At 37.1% G+C, this 18,387-nt stretch overlaps 1 protein-coding gene across 1 annotated transcript in view; it reads left to right on the top strand.

The window, feature by feature from the left end:
• The first annotated feature begins 2,394 nt into the window (after positions 1-2,394).
• The window catches only part of TMPRSS15 (transmembrane serine protease 15), a 59,228-nt gene continuing 43,235 nt past the window's right edge, over positions 2,395-18,387 (top strand). The window contains 9 exon segments of the mRNA XM_074572556.1: positions 2,395-2,539; positions 5,022-5,152; positions 5,441-5,508; positions 6,365-6,409; positions 8,709-8,851; positions 10,520-10,564; positions 12,922-12,926; positions 13,258-13,354; positions 15,338-15,457. Of these exon segments, the coding sequence (XP_074428657.1) occupies positions 2,395-2,539; positions 5,022-5,152; positions 5,441-5,508; positions 6,365-6,409; positions 8,709-8,851; positions 10,520-10,564; positions 12,922-12,926; positions 13,258-13,354; positions 15,338-15,457 (799 nt within the window).

Raw genomic sequence — 18,387 nt, 5'->3', positions numbered from 1 at the left:
AGGGGAATGGGGAGCCGGAGGTTGTGGACTGTCCTTAACAGCTCCTCTCTGCTGCTCCTTCCTCCTCACACTTTTCCCCCGCTCCAGCATGAATCCTTCTCACGGGCTGCCGTCCTTCAGGATAAACCTGCTCCAGCATGGGCTCTCCACAGGCTGCAGTTCCTTCACGAAATAACCATCTGCTCCAGCCTGAGGCCCTCCATGGCTGCAGTGTGGATACCTGCACCATCATGGTCTCTCCACGGGCTGCCGGGGATCCCTGCTCAGGGGCCTGGAGCCCCTTCTCCGCTCCTGCCCCTCTCCCCCCGGGGCTGGCAGGGCCGTGTCTCACCCTTTTCCCCTCAGCCCTGGCTGCCGGGCAGCGTTTTGCCCTTTCTGAGAGAGGCTTTCCCCGAGGCGCCGCCATGGTGGCTGCGGGGCTCAGCCGTGCCCTGCGGGGGGTGGGTTGGAGCCGGCTGGAACCGGCTGTGTCCGGCTCGGGGCAGCCCCGGCCGCTCACCACAGGGGCCGCCCGGCAGCTCCCCCTCACAGCCCGGCCCGGGCACCCGGACGAGGTGCCGCTAAAGTGCAGTTATGCGATTCTGCTAAATGTGGAATAACTTAACTTGTATAATTGAGGAAAGTGAGGTATTTAGAGGTACTCTGAACTTCTGTGATAGTGTGAGCGTTCAGAAAAATATATAAACTTAAATCCTTTGTAATGAGGGGTAATGAAATTACTGGTAAATAATCACAAATAGTTAAGAGATACTACAGTGCCATAGTTGAGCAGTACAAAGTTAATCTCCTCTTATACACACATAAGCATGTATATACACGCACATGCGCAGACATGTATATTCATATAAATGCGTGTGTGTGTCATATACAATATATACAAAAGCAGTTCTTACTCTAATTCATCTAGCATAACGACTGGAAGATCTCGTCCGTTTGCAGGATACAGGCCGCGTTTACTCTTGCTCTGTCAGGGGAATATGGTTAAGCTGCCCTGAATTTTACTAGTGTGACACAGTTCAGCTGAAGGCTGAATACACCCTTAAGATAAAATGCACAATCATGAAGAATCTCGTTAACTTTGTTTTTAAGTAAATCATTATTTATTGTTAGTAATGGGCAATATTACTGCATTACTTTCAGTGTATTAATAATACACTAAATTGAGGATGCTACTGTCAGACAAAGAATCTGATTTTTATTTATAATGCTTTAAATCTCACCAGTTGTGTCGGAGACGCTTTCAAGGACCCCTGTTCTCAAACACTGGGCAGAGAACTTTTATGTCATCCAAGAGTCTTATTTCAGGCCTTTCAAATTTCTTCCCAATTTTTATTATCTCCATTTCTGTCAATTTACTAGTAGCTGGAGCCTCTCTCTTCCAAAGATTAACTCAGACAAGTTTCCCTTTCCTCTTACAGGCGGGAATATGGCTGGTTTGCTCAGATTCTCCAGTTCTGTAAGGAGAACTGAGGAATGTCATACCATAAGTCTGGATTTAGGACTTCTGATCCGGAGTCAAAAACAGTAGCTCACAGAAAGACTTTATTCTTCTGGAGCTGATTTACTCAAAAGTTTTGACAGATTAAATTTGTTTTGGAAGGGATGGTGCATTGTTTGTTTAATTTACCGTTTCTTTATTAAGGTTGCCGCACTGGCCATCCACAATGCTTTAACTTTATCAAGTTTGCACCCCATGGCACATTTATGCCTGGCAAGAAACTATAAAAGAATATAAAAGAAAAAGAAAAAAAAAAAAAAACAACAATATAAACCAAACATACATGTCTTCTCTGGTTAGTTCTCCAGATACATGCTCAAAGACCCACACCTTATGCAGATTAAATTTGTACTGCTGAATTATCATTCAGCACTGAACGTGTTACTGAACTATGACATAGTATTAAAAAACTAATTTGCCAACATTTCCTATATATGTAAAATTACTTTTAAAGAAACTTTTTAAGCAGAATAATGAAAGGTATGGCTTTCACTGTTGTCTTCATAATTGCACTTGTGAAGAATTACCAAAAAAATCCCATGTAAGTGTTAAATCCAACAGCAATATTTTATATTAGTTTTCACTTAAAAATATCAACTTACAAGGAATAGTGCAAATTCAGTGTCCAACCTTACATTTCTGTGGTTTTGCTTATTTTTTATCTGAGACTTAATCTCAGGTGCTTCATTTCTGAAGACATTTCTTCCTATTTGCATATCTTGTGCATGAGTATGACTGTTCAGGAATGTTGTAAAAACCAATGTCAATGAAGTTTTATGGTGTAATTAATTTACAGGCGTCTCTTATAAATATCCGTTCATGTGGATTATTACCCTCCTTTTCAGGTTATTTGAGTCTTTGTCAATCCTTAATTCATACCAGCTTTCAAGACAGAAATGAAGCCGAGGAAATCACCTGATAAGAAATATGTTCCTTTTAGTTACTATGAATTTTTGTTTGCTTCTCTGCTTGCAGTTTTTGTGTGTGTTTGTGTTGGACTGATTGTACTTTCATGGTTAACAATCCAGGAGTTAGAACGAGGTAAGTAGCCAACCTTTAGCCTTTTCAGGAGTTCTTCAGTAGACATTCAGACTTTGAAGACAGTATTGTTGTTGCTGTAATTATATTTCATATTTCATGCTATGCTTTTAATGCTGGGAGGGTGGGGGGTGGGGGCATGTTGTGGTTTTTTTGGTTTTCTTCCTCTCCTCACCTGGAAATTGATGAGAACAAAACAGGCAAAAAATGCAAGCACTTGAAGCATATCCTGAAGCCATAGAAAAGAATTTTCATGGTTTAGGCTTTGGGAGAGGTCCTTGAAATACAATCCAAACTATAAAGCTTTGGTTATTCAATTGTGTTCATCAGCTAGAGAAGGTAATATGGCAAATTGTGAATTTTTTCTCTTTTCTCCATGTATGAGGTTTGACTCAGAAGGATATTGGTAATCCACTGAAGTCTGTGGGGAGCTTTAGGTGTTCTACATCTCTTAGAATCTTTTAATTTATTTAAAAAAATATTTTAAAGTAATTTATTGCTGTGAGAGAGATCCTGCATTAGACAGTCAGCGCTGAGCCCTATGTAAAGTTAAGTAATTCTTAATATTCGGCCAATGCTCAGAATGGGATAGAATCAAGCTACTGATAACTCAGACTAAATTAAAAAATCAACGTAGGGTGATTTTTCAAATGGAACTGAAATTTTGTTTTAAAGATATTGTGGATATATGTTAACTGTGACTTGGTAAAGCTGCACCTGAGTACTGTGTCCAGTTCTGGGCTCCCAAGTACGTGAGACATATGGAGCTGCTGAGAGAGTCCAGTGAAGGACTGATGAGATTGTGGAGTCTCCTTCCTTGGAGATACTCAAAAGTTGGCTGGACATGGTCCTGGGCAACTGTCTGTAGATGACCATGCTTAGGCAAAGGGACTGGACCAAATGATGTCCAGAGTTCTGTCCCAACATCAGCCCTTCTGTGATCTAGGTTTTTGATTGTAAGGAAATGTATCTAGGTCTATGGAGACCTCACAGCTAGTAGGAAAAAGACATTTTGAAATGGGGTAAAGGAAACAGGCAAAAGGCTCAAGAAAAGTACTTTTTTACTATAGTGATTTTCATAGCTGAAAAAATAATTCTGATCCATTGAAGTTTTTGATGACTTCGTTAGCTAAAAGTCCATACTATTTCATACTGAACCACATGAATCCTAAACTAGCTAAAAGCCATTATTTTGAAAAAACTGTTTTATCAGAATATTAATGTTTATTCCTTTAGTTGCTATTGTTTTTCAATGCAGATTTTAAATACTTGTTCTCCTTACTGCCTTTCTTCCCCTCTTACCAGAATACTGTCACATTCCAGTGAAATAAAATGAGTTTAAAGGTAATAATGGTGTATTATTGCATCCAGTTAGAGACAGGCATCAAATTAATGACTTAGGTTTTAGAAGATGAATAGACAAGAATTTAATCATGTACAAATAATAATTACAAAACACTTTAAAATTATATTTAACATACATAATGAAAAAAGGCCTTTATAATTTAGATACATTTGTTTAAATAGATTTGCAATTGTTGTAAGGACAAATGGCCTTCAAAGAAGCTCAAAGTGGTTGGCTGTTACTAGTTGATAGTAAGAAATTGGTGTCACTAGACTGTGCCTTCTATCACAAGCTGTATATTGTAGTATTTATTAGTAATCTGCTTTTGTGTTAAAACTTGTTTTGGATGTTAATGCCTTCAAACACAACCTAAAAGTGCCACTGGTACTGTAAGTGGCAAGCAAAAGGTATTTTCTATCAAGTACATTAATTCAGGTCTTATCTGAAAATTTCCAGTATTTTACATAATGAGGAAATATTTTTAATGTATAATGAATTGCTTTATGCATACCTCATATGCTGTAACCTATTAAAAATCAAGATTAAATTTTCGGTAAGGACCACTTTTCTAGTTTCCTCATAAATCTTCCCAGCGTTTCGTGTATGTATTGATAAGAAAGGTCAAAATAATTTAACTGGTTTGACACTATTGTTCCCCATGCTGTCATCAAAAACAGTGTACATTTATAGAAAAAGTGTACAGCATTTAGTACAGAAAGTGTGAAGTAGTAATTTGTAATATTTTTTAATCAAGAACACACAAAAAACTCATAATTCACTCACTCTTCCCATGTATCATGTATCTTTGTCCCTTGTGTTAGACATAACTGGACATACCATTGTCTCCTTTATCCATTCACAGTGCTTCACAGTTCAGCATTCAACATGGAATGGAAAGTAATGAGAATCAAGGATAAATAGTATTCATAAAAATATGTTTACAGTTGTAAATATTGTAAACATTGAAAAATGTCTATCAATTTTTGAAATCAGCACTAGGCAAAATATATCTGATTACAAAGCAAAACAGAAATTTAAAAGTTATTTTATTGATGATCTCTGTGGAATAAAATCTAATGTAATGTTTTTCATTTATTTTTATATAATTCAAAACATTGTATTTTATTTTTAATTACCTAGCTGAAGCAGATAGGAGTACTCATGGCTACATGGGAACATTTAAAATACTTTCTGGGACATCATTCACTCCTGCTTTGCAAAACAGATCATCAGATGATTTCAAAGTCCTTGCTTTTGACGTTGAACAATTGGTAAGAACCTATTGATCTCTGGTTAATTCAAGAGTACATTAATTCCCTGACATGACCTTCTGTTAATGGCTTTTTCCTCTCTCCAAAATGAGATATTTCAGGTACTAAGCCTGGGTAGAACTCAATATATTCTTTATTTGTGAAAATCAGCGAAGCATCAAAGAAAAAGTTTGCTTCTGTAGTCTAGAATGGTGAAGGAAAAATTTAGTATTAAAATCATGAATGCGGTATACAACTGAGTGTATTTTTAATTACTGTATTGGTTCAAGATTTCTCTTTTCCATCTAGATACAAAAAGTTTTTCAAGCAAGTGATCTGCAAACTGAATTTGAGAGATGTGAAATTTCCCAGTTCAAGTAGGTACAGCTTAATTAAACTTTGCAAATAAACATCAAAAGTCCTCACTTAGCTGTTTCTTTCAGGAGTGCTTACCAATGCTACACTTTTCAAGACATCCTTGGGAACATCTTATATTATTCCTTTCACTTCTTACATGTTCCAAGTGCTGCTGTGTGAAGTTTGGCACCACTGTGTTTCCTTGGACAAACTTCCTTCTCAGGATTCTGTATGTCCTTGTCTTGGCAAAACCAGTAAGGCTGAGTACTAAGACCAACTCACAAAACTTCTATATTGTAAAGAATTGCTAAAACCTTTTTTATGTTTTGCCAAGGTTTATTAGTTGTACTATGTTTGCAGGGTTGCCGGCCCTTGCCATCTAGAAGAAAGTTCAGGTTAGAGATCTGCTGGCATAAGCTGAGATGAATAGAAATTCACTCATATGTCCCTATGGGCATGGGTCCACTGAACTCATATTCCTTAGGGTGTTAGCAAGTGACACTGTCATTTGACACCAAGAAAAGCTGCACACAGTGCAGGGTCCATAAAAAGGGACAGTAAAGGGTCCATAAAATAGGCACAGTAAGACCTTCTTCATTTATTAAAGTTTGTTTGACCTCATTTTTCAATATCCCATTATGTTGGTTGTCCTACTGAAGTTCAGCTAGCAAAAAAGTCCAAGATATGCAGTGAGGTCCATAGTGTTAGTTCCATCTGCACTAGTCTTTATAAGGTCCTGATTCAGCAAAACACATGTAATGCTGTCTCCTGTTATTAAACATTTTCAGAACATGTGTCCACCCTTTCAAAACATTGCAAGCTGAACGGGAATCATGCTTTTGTGTTGTGTTTTGATTTATTGTTGTTTTTCTACAGGAAATCTGAAGATGGTCATGAAAGGTTCAAGAAGTCAGAGATTGGGTAATTGCATATTACAAAATTTACTTAAAATATGAGCAAGAGACAATGATGCTATTAATTTAGAAATTTCTTCCGTGGAGGGTGAAGAGATGAGAAAATACATCTTTAGAGATTGGGTAAGGCCCTCTAAAGAGCATATGAAGCTTCAAGACATATCTTTCCTCCAAAAACATCCTTTAAGATGTAGAAGAAAAAAAAAAGGTAATAGTCCTTGGGACTGGCAATTTAGGAAGAAAAACGGGAAAGGTAAGGACAGTGAAGTAGGAAGGAAACTAGCAAGAAAGGAAAAGATATGAGTTTCTGGTGAGCTTGCTTGTGGAAAGCTGCTTAGATCGGGGCACTGATCTCACTTATTATCATTAGTAACAAGTTTTCAATAAGGAAAGATCTGATGACACACTATGATAGGCGAGAACAAAACAGAGGACAAAAGATTAGAACTCTAGAAGAACTGGAAGACCTTGAGAAATGAATTATAAAGTTAGTAGTCTTATAGGTGAGACCACAAAATTGAAGAAAAGCACACATTACATGACAACTGATGATGCAATTTTGTGATTCTGTGATACAAGCTGTTCTTGTGATATGAATGTTTTCTGTAAATATATAAAGTGGATAAATATTCAGAGGAGACGGTGCAGTTGAATGACCATACTTGCAGAAGAAAAATGGATATTAGCCAACTGTGAATACATGTATGTTGAAAATGAGAAGCAGATTTGAATTAGAGTAATATTTTGACTGGAATAGTGAGGGCATAAACCTAATTCATTATAAAGGTGGAGTATGATCACTTTATGAAAGATTTTATAACATCAAGGGAATGGAGTATACAGAGGTAGGAGTAGGTCATTTCCAGGTTTTTGTCCTTGTGAAGATAAATCCAGTCAGCACAATTTGATTTCTGCATATGGAATGGGACTATTCTAATCAAACTTTGGACATCAAAGATGGAGACATCTCTGAGCTAGTTGCTGAAGACTCTTTGTAAGTTATGGGTTTTTAGGTTTTTTTATCTGGTCTACTTAGATGCCTTTTTTAGGAGGAGATCAGTCATGCCAAAGAACAATTTATTTCTTTCCATCAACTATAATGGTAATCTAGACATCTGCACTGTAAACATCCACATAGATATATATACACACACTCCTATATCTTGACACAAAGGCCACAGAAATCACAGAAAATCTGATGTCAGTGAATTTTGGATCTGGCTTTTAATACATCAGAAAGGAACTGTCTTCATTTCTGCTTTGAAATAATACTTGAAATATTACTTTTTCTCAAAATTATTTTCTAGTTGACTCTCTTCATTTAAAAAATGTTTACCCCTTTGGGCAATCTCCTTGTTATTTCACCCTTGAAACTCTGCTGAGTCACAAGGATAGCAATAAAAGCTTTTGTTTGCTCAGCATGGCCTAGAGGTTATCAGAAACAAGTAAGAAATTAAAGAGGAGAGTTTTTCCATATATTGCAAACTGCAAACTATGCTCAGCAAAATGGCAGGATTAATCGCCTCTTATCAAAAAGCACTGCTGAGTCAGCTGCAATTGGATAGTATAAATGCTTAAGAATAAAAAAGTTTGCACTTAAATAAATGGAGAAAAACTTTAGCAAGCATCATACTTTGACACCACTTTAATCTAGCTACAAATTCATAACTCAGTAATAGCATCTAGATGGGATGGGAGAGAGAAAAGAGGTAACACCATGGAATAAAATTCAAGACTATAGAAGTTAAATGTAGTTTAACTGCTGATTTCAGAATATCTGTGCTTTTAGTCATTTCTGTTTCCCTATGAGAATCCAGGCAGTCACACAGCAGATCCTCACAGATGCAGAATCCACGTATGATGTTTGCTTTTTAGAAGTGATCACTTTGTATTATATTTTCATAATATGAATATATTGTATAATTTTCATAACACTTCAAGGCTCACCATCAATATTTTAGAGCTTAAACTAGAAGACTTGTTCAATAATCAATAAACCTATTTCTCCTTTAGTTTATTCAAATTCAGCTCCACTGCAGCAATTGATATGAATGTTGTTTTGGTTTTTCCACAGTGAAAATAAGAGTAGATAAAGAAAGAAAAACTGTTTCTCCAAGGTTCAAACCTACCTAATAATTAAGGCGTGTTTCTTTATGTGTCATCTTGGCCAGCCAACACTTAAAGATACTCTGACTTTGCAAATGTAACCTGTGTTGGAATGAAATATTGTCTAGGTGATAAGTCATATATCATATTTCCTTCATTAGCTTGCATAACTAATCACCTTTTCTGTTTTGTATTGCTAGTGTTGTTGTGGTCTTCGACCTTTATTTTACTCAGAAGGTAACAGCTGAGAAAGTAAAAAATGAGCTGGTTTTGGGTATCAGCACAAATAAAACTAATCTTACCGAGACTTTGAAAATTGATGTGAACAGCGTACAAGTCACAGGTAATGCTAGTAAACATTTTTTCTCTATACAAATCCTTGAGAACTACAGTTGACATGGATGAAAACTTTGATTCCCAATCAGCAAAGGTGCTCTCATGGGCAGTCTAAAAGAACCATTTACAGTCTTGTCAACTAGAAAGTGTGAGTTGGTGTTGTGTATGTTCAGTAAGGAGGGAATAAAGGACAAAGTAGTAATTTCCCAGTAAAACCACTCAATTTCATCTCTTTTATGTAGCATAACATTTGTAATTTTGATATCCCTCAAATTAATGCAATTAAGCCCCAACTCTGCCATTTCATTAGTAAATGCAATTATCATTTTGTTTTGCTAAAGAATAAGGAAAAGGGCTTAGCCTCACAGTGAGTGAGGACTCATTTATTGAAAAGATGTCAGTAACAATAACAAACTGAATACAGAGCGTGGCTTCTGGAGCAGTACGTCCAAGGAACTGCCTTAGGTAAAGTGTAAATGGAAAAAAAACAAATGTGGCTTTAAAGACTAGGTAGTTTTAAATTCTGCAAATATAAAAAACATACTGATTTTATGTAAGTACTAGAAAATTTATCAAAGCCTAAGTGGAAGCCCAGCAAAATCAATGGGAATCCTTGTTTCTACCTCAATAATCTTCAAAACAGGCTTCCACAGAGGATGAGGATAAAAAGTAATTTAAGTCCTTTGAAGTGAAGTTGATTAGCTGACATTTGAAGACCTACTGGAGATACTATTAAGTAGCAACTGATTGCTTTAGGAGGAGTGGGACATCTGGTGCGCAAGGTCTATTACTCTATTCTAAAAAGTGCGTTTTTTGCTAAGTACTTCAGATATTCAAAGGCTAAGTTCGGAGTCTTGACATCTTTATTTCTCTTTACTACTTGCGCTACATATAAAAAGTTGTTCTAAATAACTGCACATCACTGTGGAAAGTGATTGCTCATTATACTTCAAAAATGCCACCGAAGAAAATGATGAAGACCTTTTTAAAAGGTTGTATATCTATAGATGAACTTTGAAAAAGTCAAACTTTTCTTGCTGTGCATCATTAAAATGCTTCTTTTCTCATGAGATATCATCTATCTGTTCCATCAGGAGTGCTTCAATAACATAACAACTGTAACTAATCAACAATCATAATCATATATGGTACTTTTGCATCCTGTATCTCAGTATGTTCTGCAAGAGAAGTACTATTATTATTTCAGAGAGGGAGGGAACTATGACATGGGTGTGACTTGCTTGAAATAACAGTTTTCAGTGATTAAAAGTAATTTACTTTATTGCAAATTATCCCAGGTTAATTTTAACTTATATATCCAATCTAAATACCATTCTGTAAGACACAGGTGCTCTGAAAAGCTCCACAGAATAGAAAGTGTCAAGACGGAGATTTCCCAGATGAAGATATTTTATATGCTGCAAGACAATCAATAAGGACTGAGGACTTAAAGGGATTAATACAGACCTTTCCTCTTTAGGAAGATTATAGAGTTTCAGAAAAGGCTGGGAACAGGGTGAGATGGTCAAATGGAGGGAAGCAAGACACTGCTAGTAAGTCAAAGAGAAATAGTCAGAGCTGATTTTATTTTTTGTTTAGCCTTTCTTTGTCTGTGTTGTATAAAAGTAGATACTGTGCTATAAAAGGGGTTTGTAATGAACTTGCTTTCTTCCAGCGGCCACTGAAAATCTTACTACAATGATGCCTTTAACTTCGTCAGGTCAGTATCTTTCATAAATCAGAAACTATTTTTTGTTATCAACACAACACGAAGAAACATAAGACTTGCTATTCAGCTGATATAACTTAGTAAAGCTGCCTTGGCTGTAGTTAGGGTTTGACTGCTACAGTCCATTCAGTGGTAGTTAGCCGCCCTTCATCTTTTCTGACCAGTTGCAAAACCAGTCATCTCAAGTCTCTACGAAAGCTCTAAGAGTTTCAGTAGGTCATCAAAACAAAAGCTGAGTCTCTGTCAACCAGCTGAGTCACAAGCTGAAGTTTTCACAGATTTAAACAGGTAGATGAGGCTGGGGTCATACTCTCATGCTGTGGTTACTGATATACTGAGCAATGTTGGTAGACTTTCATTCCACTATCACTGGAAGTCTTACGATGATAGGGTATGAGCAGACACAATTCCTTGGTCTCACATTTTCACTGAGTACAAACTAGCCAAAAGTCAATCAGACAGACAAATAATACAGTAGATGCTTTGTAGCAGTAGATGCAGGTGGTGTTATCACATACTACATACAAATTAGCATGTGCAAATTCTCCAGGGCAGGTTACCAGACTAGAAGCTTTGTGCAATTTATGCAAGCTAAAGAAATACACCTATGCACAAAGAAGCCATGTATTTATTGATAGTCTAATTACAGCCATAATGGTGAAAGAATTATTATTTGTCCATTTGCAGGCCTGCTAACATGTATAGTCCTACAGCTTATTCCCAATGATACAATTAAAACTGCTAACATACAAATTTTCTGCTATCTGTCCCTTCCTCTGGCTTGCTATTTTAATGCTAATCATCCTCAAGAAGGAATTGGGAGGCAGGAGGGAGGTGTCAGAGAAATGAGGAAAGGAGTTGGAAGTTTTCAGCATCCCGGGCTGGAAAAGTCATCATCTTCCTGGTGTGGATTCCTTCCCTCTTGCTCTTAGGTCTGCTTGGAGTCATTTTTGTATGCTTGCTACCACAGCTTCCTTGCTCTTTCTGTTTCAGTCCAAAGTCCATGTTATACCCAAATTTTACCATAAGTGGTATGTTTATTCCTGCTCAATGCTGGGGTTTGGCTCTGTTGAGCCTAAACACAGCTTTGTCCACCTCAGGTGTTACTTCTGTGAGATTGACCAGTAATTGAACATTTGTAATTCGTGCTTATACCACTGATGCCTCTGTCACTGTCCTGTGCATTTACTTGCATGGTTTTTGCTGTCAGCTTGTGCATACACTTTTGTGGGTGCCTGAAACAAACACAGTATTTTCAACAATTTCCAAGATAGAGCTTCCGAATAACTGTTTTATAAGAACTGCCTGCTCATGCATGCATCCATGACTTAGGTTTTTGAATATTTCGTTCCTTCCAAAATAACAGTCCTTTAGAAGATATAGAGAGAGATATACAGGTAGATACATATGTATATAAGACTTTGGAGACTGCTGTGAAGCTATGAATGACGCTTCCTTCTCTGAATGCAGTTGTGCGAGAACAGTGCATCCAGCGGCACCCTCCCTGCACCTTCTGCTGCGCTCTCTATCTGCCAGTGGAACTGTGTCCTTAAATTTACTGACGTAGAGCGCTCTGTAACCCGCTTATTGAAAAATGGCTTAACTTAGTTTAAGGGTCTGTGCTAAATCAGCATGTTTTGATAGAAAATTGTTAGGAAGTCCTTATGCAAGTTTGTGCACTAGTAGGTCTGGGAGAGCAGGAATAGCTAATAAAAGTAAGTCTGAGATGGCCAATGATCAGCAGCTTCTGTCAGCAAAACTGGCAGATGGGAAACTATAGAGAAGGCCTTACTACATCTCTCGCTTTATTTCTTCTAACCCTTCATCTCATTAATTAAGGGAGAGGATCAATTAACTGTAGTGACAAGGGGATCTTTTCACCTGAGGACATCATCGTCCTACTCACATATTTGAGTCTTCATGTAGTAAGTTAAAATAGTAAGCAGGCATGCTAATGCAAATTGAAAGAGGGGGGAAAAAAAAAAGACTATTTAGGAGCTGGAAATGCCAGAGGCATCCTCAGTGTGAAGATGAATATTAAAAGCACCACTAAGTAGGAAGTTGTATTGGAGCAGTCGTGAATAAGCATTCCATTTTTCCAGAGTGTTTTGCAGTCTACTATCATTAATACAAATCCACTTCTGTACCCAGTCATTTGTTCAAGTATGAATATGTATACACACAGGTATGTACATATGCCTGTATGTAAATATACAAATACTAGACAGGTTTGAGGCTCCTCTCCTCACACTGTGATAACCGATTTGTTGAGCAATGTTATTTATAAGAAAATGCACATATACATTTCAGTACTGATATTAAAATTGGCACAACTTGTGTTTCAACAGATCCCGTGAGTCTAATTACAAGCTCCTTGATACCAACTTCAGGTCAGAACTTTTAAGAAAGCATTGTTGTTATTTTAGTGGAAATAAAAAACCACCAAATGTCTTTTGCAGTTTATTGAAAAGCATATGACTAGATCTAAAAGAATGACATTTAAAACTCACTTGGGTTCCACATTAATTTTCTCATGTTTATTATGACATTTGACCTTCAGGATCAAGCCACTCAAGCTGGCGTTACCATATCATTACCTAAACTGGGGTTTGGGGATACAGCAAATAATGCAGATCTCATAAGAGCAAACTAGTTGATGCTTAGTTCTGACTGAGCAGCTGCAGAGGCGCTCCCAGAGAGCAAGAAGTAGAGTTCTAACCTTGGGTTGTGTTTGCCCAGGTTCAGGACAACTCACCACAAACAAGTCTTCAACAACTGCAGGTAGGTAGCTCTATATGGGGAGGAGCAGGGAGGTTATATGAAACAGTCTGAGATGTTAGAATTATGCTGTTTGCGTACATCCTCTTCTCACATCATTCAGTTCTCGTATCCCATTCCTATAAATGCATGATATGCAGGTTTACCTTTGATTTGACTGAGAAGACTTCCTCAAAGAGAAGGGACTTCTAAGATTCTACGTTTTACGAAACTGGAATATGTGTTGTGTATGTTGATGTGTATATTGACACTCATACTAACTGCTCATTTTTACTTCCTATTATTTCTTGGGGCTTTTTGAAAAAAAAAACCAAAAAACCAAAAAAACAAACCTGTTCCTAAACTCCTGCATGACTTCCAATGGACCAAAAGCCAAAGCTGTTTGAATCTTTGAAAACCTCCCTGGCCTAATTAAATGATAAAATACATACGACATTTTAAAATGGGCCTGATGTATTTCCTGCCATTTTTTGGTTGAGTATAGCAATCACATTGCAACTTAGGGTAATTTGCTGTTTCAAAAAAAAAAAAAAAGGTCAAAATGTTTTACTAGAAAATGTTAATTTCTCTATATCCAGTAGGTGGCAATGATGTTTAGTTTTCTGAGCTCAAGAATAAAAGTAGATTTGATCATGTCATATGTAAGCAATGTTTTCTTGCATATTGGACTTGTGCAAAACATATTCCTAGATTATTGGTTGGGGTTTTGTTCTGGGTGTAGAATGTACAGTTCCATCTCTGCTCATCTATGGCAATTCATTCATTGGCACTGTATCACCTCCAATGCTTGACTAAAGTATGTTTGTTTTGCTTCAGTTACCAACAGGCTAGAAAATGGCAGCTCTGTTGCTTTACACTGTATTGCTAGCACTGAAGGTGTTTTGTAAAGCACTTTGAAATGCTTCAGTACATCCAAACCAATTTTGGTCTGTCACTTACTCTGGTATCATACAGTATAATATCATACAAGCATTTACTTAATCTGATTACAGAACTAACACTTTTATGAAAACTAAATCAAGCAATAATGGTTAGAGGCTGCAAGATCAGTTTTAGAAATTAATATTTTTCCCTCTTGCATAAAAAGTTTTGACCTTTTCTAGTAAGAATTTACTGAAGCAAAAAACTATGTGGATAGTGCTAGGTGAACAGTTTCCATAGAATTTAATGACATTTTCAAGAATTTTGAAATTAGTAGTTATCCAAAGCTTACGTTAGCCCCATGATTTTGTTCACTTTAATGGGACCTACTTAAATTCTACAGATGTCTAAGACCAAAACCGTCTAAAGACTAAGAGAGAATGTTTGCAGTGGATGACCATTTATGCTCTAGGAATATACTATTAGTGAGATTCCACAATTTTAAGGATCTTACCATGTATTCTTTTTGCGGAAATTTGCTCTTAACTTATAAATTTATTTTGCAAATCTGAAAAGAATAGGGTTTCTGATATTCCTGGTATGTCAAAATCCAGTCTTAAAGGCTTTGTTTTCAAGATATGCTGGTTAAAAAATGAGATTCTTTAGCATGATGAACTGGAACATTGTGATGTGTTGAAGCTGAAGAAATTAAATTAAATTGTGTTCAACTAAAACCAGAGATTTTTTACTATTATTTTAACCGAAGTACAGTTTTCTCATGTTATTCAAGTGTAAGAAATTGGAAAATGTCATTTATTATATTGCATAAAGTAGTTTATTTGGGTATAAGAAGGAAATGGGAATTCATGGAAATTTTCTTCCAGACCTATTTCAAGTTTAGTTTCAAAAAATAAGTCACTTCTGAGAACTTCCTTCATTCTGTGCCAAAATTATCTTTTTCAGTATGTGATATTTCATTCCAGGCTTCTAAAAATGCAGTTTTGTAAAACACAATAGAGTGGTTGATTTGATTTGTGCTGGAGTAACCAGAGGTAAGTCAATTTTCTTTTGTAGTGAAACTGCATTACTGCTGTGCTGTTATTGCTGTTGTCCTTATTATTTCAGCTGAGTGTTCGCCACCTGCTGAACTTTGTGATGATGGTGTAACCTGCATTAGAAAAGATTTATTTTGTGATGGAGTCTTGAACTGCCCAGATGGTTCAGATGAATCTGAAGAAAGATGTGGTAAGACTGTAAACCCCTGTAAATCAGTCTTTTGAAACATATTTAAACCTGTCAGTAGTTTGTAAATTGCTTATAGGCAACAAACTGCATAGTGAAGTCCAAATCAATTCTACTAAAAATAATAAAAAGAATGATTTTTATAATCTTTATCCTGTAAATGGAAAGAATTTTCTTTAAAATTCTCGTTAATGTAGAATATGCTTAATAAATAATGAAGAAAAATTACATTCTGGCTATGTAATATAAATATAAAATAATGCAGAAAATATTGTTTACTATATAAATATTATTAATATAAATAAATATAATGTAAATTACAAAATAATATAGAAGTTGTGTGCCAGCAATATCAAATATTGTTCTTTCCAAATAAATTGAAATTATGACACTATATAGATATAAAGTCACATTACCTATTATCAGAAGCTACCTAATGGCATGTTTGGAGTCAGAAGAGATGTTTCTCTCTTGATTCCAGCGTTAAGAATATCAGCATACAAAACACTACAAACAGCTTTTCTCAGGTTACTATCTACACTCAGACATATTGATACTGTACATCCAGAAACTTAGATGGGTCATGGGGAGGAGAGGGGGTGGGCAGTGTCAGCATTTTGCAGCCAGGACAGGTGAGTGTGACTACTGCCATGGCAGGATGGAGCCCTGGCAAGGACTCTACTCTGTTTGTTGGTCGCCCACCTGCAATCTCACTACACCAAGCACTAGGGAATGGGAGTGTCTCTAGGACTGACACAGATGTTTGAGTTGCTGGCACCGCAGTGAGAGATGCAAGATGATGATGTGAATATCTGGGCCACTGGCTCTAGGTGCTTGAGCAGGTGGTTGTACCAGATGACCTCCAGAGGTCCTTTCCAACATCAACCCTTCTGTGATTCTGTGAAAAATCTTGCAAACCTGAAACCTCATTGGTTTTTAACAGAAAAAGTTTATATCCTTCAGTGCCAGTGAGTTTATTTGCCTTTATAGAATCATTGAATCATAGAATGGTTAGAGTTGAAATGGACCTTAAAGATCCATCTAGTTCCAATCCCGCTGCCATGGGAAGGGACATCTCCCACTAGACCAGGCTGCTCAAAGCCCCATCCAACCTGGCCTTGAACACTTCCAGGGATGGGGCATCCACAACTTCTCTGGGCAACCTGTTCCACTGTTCATTAGCATAAAGAATTTCTTCCTAATATCTAAGCTAAATTTCCCCTCTTTCAATTTAAAACCATTACCCCTCGTCCTATCACTTCACTCCCTGATAAAGAGTCCCTCTCCACCTTTTCCGTAGGCCCCCTTTAGGTACTGGGAGGCTGCTATAAGGTCTCCCCAGACCCTTCTCTTCTCCAGGCTGAAGAACCCCAACTCTCAGCCTGTCTTCATAGGAGAGGTTCTCCAGCCCTCTGATCATTTTTGTGGCCCTCCTCTGGACTCAGTCCAACAGGTCCATGTCTTTCTTATGTTGAGGGCCCCAGACTGCCTAGTTTGCCTGAGCACCTTCTTGTGCAGAGCAGCCATTCTTCCGTGTAGCGGTGAACGCTGTGAAATTGCACCAAGGAGTCTGACTGCGTTGCTGCTTACCAAAGTGTGTGTGCAGCTTTTTGGTGGGGAGGCATGTGTGTTAATGTCTGCATTGCCCTTCACAGTCTCAGCTCTCAGTTAAAAGTCTGTAAAGCTTTCTTGCAGTGAGAACTTTGCAAATGTTCTAGAAAAAGTTGGAGGAATTAACTCCCTGAGTGTTTTGTTTGGGTTTTAGATATAGAATTTAGTGCTAGAAATCTGGAAAGCTTATTTCCCATCTGCTGTGAGAACAGGCTTCTGAGCTTTCCTGAGAACAATGGTGGGGGCAGTTTGGTCTGAGCTTTCAGAAACGTGTAAAATGCTGGGCTCTGGTTTAAAGACAAACAAGCAAGTAAAAGACCAATTGTTTCTAAAGAATCTGCAAGCCTGATTCTGAAGGCTGGTGACATGCTGACCCCTCCTGCCAGAAGTGGAATTTTCTGCAGCTAAAAAAGGGTGAATTGCAGACCTGCACAATACCTGCATTTTTCTGAGTGCAGCCAACTCAGAAGGGAGACTTAGCTGAACTTTTTTGGGAAAATATCCATCAAAATACTTCAGTAGAATATCCACTGAAACACATCCAAATGTCTGTTTAGCATAACAGCTGCATCCAACTAGATCATAGCAATGATGGGCTTCGAGCAGGTCCCCCTACCATTGAGGAAATCAGAAGGTCCTGAAGTAGCCTCAGCTAGATCTTTGTTCAACTGCAAGCATTAAGGTAGCACAATCCCAAAGAGTTTTGCAGTAATTCATTTCTACCATCATACTGTTGTTTTGAGATATGGATTTTATTTGGGGTATTTGTTTATTTTTCTTAATTTTATTTTATTTTAGATATAGATAAATAAAAAGTGCAGATCCTTATAGTTAAAAAGTAGTATTATACATCTCATCAAAATGAATGCTTTTTAGTTACTATGATGATTAGGTCTGAGTTTACAAGTTTTGCTCACATTTTATTAAATATATTACAATTAGATTCGTTATATAGGACAGAATTTAATTGGTATTCATACATTGGTACATACAAGTGAAAATAAGCTCACCTGCTTGCAGTCAAAGTTATGTAGACATGACTAAGCTGTGCCCTGGAGGCTACACAGTGGTTTAAGTTATGAACAGTGCTTGGGTAGAGTTTTTCAGCTGTGGCATAGCCTCTTATGCACCTGGCTTTTGGATCTGATTTGCATCTCTCCCTAAATCTCTACCAAACATAAGTTGTGAATGCACTACTCCTTTTTAACTGAGGAAATTATTTCTTAATCAGCATTCTAACAGTCACTAAAAAATATGGACAACTGAGCTGAAAATTTCGGGAACGCGCATACAAGTAAAAATAGAGAGAATGTCATAAAGAA

This window comes from Larus michahellis, chromosome 1 (genome assembly GCF_964199755.1).
Source record: "Larus michahellis chromosome 1, bLarMic1.1, whole genome shotgun sequence".
Classification (NCBI taxonomy): domain Eukaryota; kingdom Metazoa; phylum Chordata; class Aves; order Charadriiformes; family Laridae; genus Larus; species Larus michahellis.
The sequence above is the reverse complement of the archived record's forward strand: the minus strand, read 5'-3'. Positions and strand labels throughout refer to the sequence as shown.